The sequence below is a fragment of the Brachyhypopomus gauderio genome, unplaced genomic scaffold, assembly GCF_052324685.1.
Source record: "Brachyhypopomus gauderio isolate BG-103 unplaced genomic scaffold, BGAUD_0.2 sc102, whole genome shotgun sequence".
Taxonomy (NCBI): Eukaryota; Metazoa; Chordata; class Actinopteri; order Gymnotiformes; family Hypopomidae; genus Brachyhypopomus; species Brachyhypopomus gauderio.
This window is the reverse complement of record NW_027506923.1, coordinates 190916-195915: the sequence shown is the minus strand read 5'-3', so window position 1 is coordinate 195915 and position 5000 is coordinate 190916. Positions and strand designations below refer to the sequence as shown.

Genomic DNA, 5000 nt, shown 5'->3' with positions numbered 1-5000 from the left:
GGAGGGGGGTGTTGCATGAGCTGCCATTACAGCAGTTAAAACAAGTGTGCTTAAGGAGACAGAAATAGCAGCTGACCATGTGACTGCTGACCATGTGACCAGGCCATCACTGAAAAAATGGCTCTGCATTAGAAACTAAATGTGTATCATGTGTACTGGTGTGTTAAAATAGTTCCTGTTACTCGGTGTAGAACGAGCAGACAGGTTTGTCCACAACCGTTTAACAGCAGTGACTTCTGGGCACAGTGAAAATCTTGTTAAAATACCACTGTTGAGAACGGCACATGTGAACACCTGCACTTGTACATGATAATGACCCGATCTTAACCCCGCCCACCTCTACTGTGGGGTGTGCCTACTTGTGCTCAACTTGTGATGTGTAAGATGTGGGTGGAGTTATTCAGATTAGGGGCGGTACCAATTCTAATGACTCTAATGACAGGAACATGGTTGACGTGGCTGCAGCAAGTATGATTTTAACAACAGAAAAACAACCCTCATGTTTATTGAAGTGCTTAAGGTGACGTGTTAATCAGTATTGCTCCTCCCTCTTTAAGGTGACGTGTTAATCAGTATTGCTCCTCCCTCTTTAAGGTGACGTGTTAATCAGTATTGCTCCTCCCTCTTTAAGGTGACGTGTTAATCAGTATTGCTCCTCCCTCTTTAAGGTGACGTGTTAATCAGTATTGCTCCTCCCTCTGTAAGGTGACGTGTTAATCAGTATTGCTCCTCCCTCTGTAAGGTGATGTGTTAATCAGTATTGCTCCTCCCTCTGTAAGGTGATGTGTTAATCAGTATTGCTCCTCCCTCTTTAAGGTGACGTGTTAATCAGTATTGCTCCTCCCTCTGTAAGGTGATGTGTTAATCAGTATTGCTCCTCCCTCTTTAAGGTGACGTGTTAATCAGTATTGCTCCTCCCTCTGTAAGGTGACGTGTTAATCAGTATTGCTCCTCCCTCTGTAAGGTGACATGTTAATCAGTATTGCTCCTCCCTCTTTAAGGTGACGTGTTAATCAGTATTGCTCCTCCCTCTGTAAGGTGACGTGTTAATCAGTATTGCTCCTCCCTCTGTAAGGTGACGTGTTGATCAGTATTGCTCCTCCCTCTTTAAGGTGACGTGTTAATCAGTATTGCTCCTCCCTCTGTAAGGTGACGTGTTAATCAGTATTGCTCCTCCCTCTGTAAGGTGACGTGTTAATCAGTATTGCTCCTCCCTCTGTAAGGTGACGTGTTAATCAGTATTGCTCCTCCCTCTGTAAGGTGACGTGTTAATCAGTATTGCTCCTCCCTCTGTAAGGTGACGTGTTAATCAGTATTGCTCCTCCCTCTGTAAGGTGACGTGTTAATCAGTATTGCTCCTCCCTCTTTAAGGTGACGTGTTAATCAGTATTGCTCCTCCCTCTGTAAGGTGACGTGTTAATCAGTATTGCTCCTCCCTCTGTAAGGTGACATGTTAATCAGTATTGCTCCTCCCTCTGTAAGGTGACGTGTTAATCAGTATTGCTCCTCCCTCTGTAAGGTGACGTGTTAATCAGTATTGCTCCTCCCTCTGTAAGGTGACGTGTTAATCAGTATTGCTCCTCCCTCTGTAAGGTGACGTGTTAATCAGTATTGCTCCTCCCTCTGTAAGGTGACGTGTTAATCAGTATTGCTCCTCCCTCTGTAAGGTGACGTGTTAATCAGTATTGCCCCTCCCTCTGTAAGGTGATGTGTTAATTAGTATTGCTCCTCCCTCTTTAAGGTGACGTGTTAATCAGTATTGCTCCTCCCTCTGTAAGGTGACGTGTTAATCAGTATTGCTCCTCCCTCTTTAAGGTGACGTGTTAATCAGTATTGCTCCTCCCTCTGTAAGGTGACGTGTTAATCAGTATTGCTCCTCCCTCTCTCCAGGTTTTACTTCCCGGGGTGGTACGGGAGTGGGCTGAGTCACGCTCATCGCTACGGCATCACCAAGAGCTCCCAGACCCCTGTGTTTGATGATGTCACCATGGCCTACCTGTTCGCCCAGGTGAATTCACAACTGCTTCATCACGCTTCTCTGATCTAATGCCTGCTTCTTTGTTTGTGTACGTTTGTAAGATTGTGTGTGTGTGTGTGTGTGTGTGTGTGTGTGTGTGTGTGTGTGTGTGTGCGCGTGTGTGCGGTTCTCCTAAACACTTTTAGACTAGACAGTAGAGAGGCACCTTGTCATGAGCATAAATGCCATCGTGAAATCATCACTGTTACATAGACTCAATATGAGGGGTATGATGTAATCACCATGGTAATTCAGACTCACGTTGAGGGGCATGATGTAATCACCATGGTAATTCAGACTCACGTTGAGGGGCATGATGTAATCACCATGATAATTCAGACTCACGTTTAGGGGCATGATGTAATCACCATGGTAATTCAGACTCACGTTGAGGGGCATGATGTAATCACCATGGTAATTCAGACTCGCGTTGAGGGGCATGATGTAATCACCATGGTAATTCAGACTCGCGTTGAGGGGCATGATGTAATCACCATGGTAATTCAGACTCGCGTTGAGGGGCATGATGTAATCACCATGGTAATTCAGACTCACGTTGAGGGGCATGATGTAATCACCATGGTAATTCAGACTCACGTTGAGGTAATTCAGACTCGCGTTTAGGGGCATGATAGATCAGGTCTTCCTCGTCATTGTTTGTTTGTGTAAGATGTATTTATCATCATTACAGGCCTACGAATATTATATTACATTAATTAAGCAACCAAGCAGTTAATGAATAAAGTTAAGAACTAACATAAAAGAAGGGAGTGTCATAGAGAAGTAAGGACATGACCAGAACACTGATGTACCCTGTCCTCTCTCTCGTCTCTGTACCCCATCCTCCCTCTCTCCCTCCCTCCCTCTCTCTCTCCTTCCCTCCCTCCCTCTCCCTCTCTCTCCTTCCCTCCCTCCCTCTCTCTCTCTCCCTCCCTCTCTCTCTCTCCCTCCCTCCCTCTCTCCTTCCCTCCCTCCCTCTCCCTCTCTCCCTCCCTCCCTCCCTCTCTCTCTCCTTCCCTCTCCCTCCCTCTCTTCTCTCTCTCTCTCTCTCCCTCCCTCTCTCTCTCTCTCTCTCTCTCTCTCTCTCTCTCTCTCTCTCTCAGTGGAGGCATGACTTTGTGGATGGTTCAGTGGGTGTGCCCATTACCCACGATGCCCAGGAGGAGTGTTTGGGAATGGCTGTGCTGGATATGATGAGGATTGCTAAAGAGAAGGGGCAGTCCCCCGTAGACGTCTACCATGACAACAGGTGAGTCCTCCACCTGCCCGGGGCGGGGCCGTGTGTGTTCCGTCAGGGCGGGGCCATGTGTGTTCCGTCAGGGCGGGGCCATGTGTGTTCCGTCAGGGCGGGGCCATGTGTGTTCTGTCAGGGCGGGGCCATGTGTGTTCCGTCAGGGCGGGGCCGCGTGGGTTCCGTCAGGGCGGGGGGCCGCGTGGGTTTCGTCAGGGCGGGGCCGTGTATGTTCTGTCAGGGCTACTGTTCCGTTATGTGCTACTGTATGTTGTCAGTTGAACAGGATGACAGAGACTGTTTAGAAAATAAACAACTGAAGAAAAAATGTGTGAAGAAAGTCAGTCCTGCTGAGTGTCCTAGACACACACACCTCAGAGAGGCATTTAAACACCTGTGTGTGTGTGTGTGTGTGTGTGTGTGTGTGTGTGTGTGTGTGTGTGTGTGTGTGTGTGTGGGTGTGTGTGTGGGTGTGTCCATGTAATTGTGTCCTGGACGACAATGAGAATATTAACAGTCACTACATGCAGACACAAGCAGAAAACATGGCTGTGAAAGCCTTAGTGTGGTGATACACACACACACACACACACACACACAGTAATCTTCCCTGATGAGAATAGTCACCCTCAGTATGATCTTGAAGAGTGTGATTTATTATCTGAGTTATATCCTTTAGGTTACAAATTAATGTTAATCATCAGCAAATGTTTTGATTACCTAATCTTATGTCATAATGTCATTATAATCCAGTGTGGCCTTCTGAATCATCTTTTTCCTGGTCTCTATCTCTCTCTCTCTCTCTCTCTCTCTCACACACACACACACACACACACACACACACACACACACACACACACACACACACACACACACACACACACGCAGCTATAAAAGTTTCCTGCCCAAGACCATGCGTGCCACCATTCAGGACTTCCACTTTGTGACCCGGAAGCGAATCCGCTACCGCTTCAGGAAGTTCATCCGTCAGTTCAGCCAGTGCAAGGCGGCGGTGCGTGACCTGAAGGTGAAGTATGTGGCCAGCCTGGAGCACCTGCAGAGCGCCTTCTACACCGAACACTTCCTGGTCAACGAGGCCTCCATCGGCCCGGTTACCATAGTCGTCACGGGCAACCACGGAATCCAGTGGGTGAAGGGGAAGGATGTTGGAGCCATGCAGGTGAGTACACGCTCACACAGTGGACGCTCACACGTGTACGCTCACACAGTGGACGCTCACACGTGTACGCTCACACAGTGGACGCTCACACAGTGGACGCTCACACAGTGGACGCTCACACAGTGGACGCTCACACGTGTACGCTCACACAGGGGACGCTCACACAGTGGACGCTCACACAGTGGACGCTCACACGTGTACGCTCACACAGTGGACGCTCACACAGTGGACGCTCACACGAGGACGCTCACACGGGGACGCTCACACGAGGACGCTCACACAGGGGACGCTCACACGAGGACGCTCACACGTGGACGCTCACACAGTGGACGCTCACACAGTGGACGCTCACACGAGGACGCTCACACAGGGGACGCTCACACAGTGGACGCTCACACGTGAACGCTCAGACAGTGGACGCTCACACAGTGGACGCTCACACGTGGACGCTCACACGTGGACGCTCACACGAGGACGCTCACACGTGAACGCTCAGACAGTGGACGCTCAGACAGTGGACACTCACACAGTGGACACTCACACGTGGACACTCACACGTGGACGCTCACACG

General features: G+C 49.3%; 2 protein-coding genes across 2 annotated transcripts in view; one reads left to right on the top strand and one right to left on the bottom strand.

Annotated features, from left to right (window-relative positions):
• The window catches only part of plgrkt (plasminogen receptor, C-terminal lysine transmembrane protein), a 45394-nt gene that overhangs the window by 10284 nt on the left and 30110 nt on the right, over positions 1–5000 (bottom strand). The gene's annotated exons all lie outside the window — the stretch shown is intronic.
• jak2a (Janus kinase 2a) overlaps positions 1–5000 on the top strand; it is a 37909-nt gene that overhangs the window by 18152 nt on the left and 14757 nt on the right. Inside the window, exons 5-7 of the mRNA XM_076993015.1 lie at positions 1891–2008; positions 3121–3266; positions 4137–4428. Of these exons, the coding sequence (XP_076849130.1) occupies positions 1891–2008; positions 3121–3266; positions 4137–4428 (556 nt within the window). The remainder of the gene's footprint in view (positions 1–1890; positions 2009–3120; positions 3267–4136; positions 4429–5000) is intronic.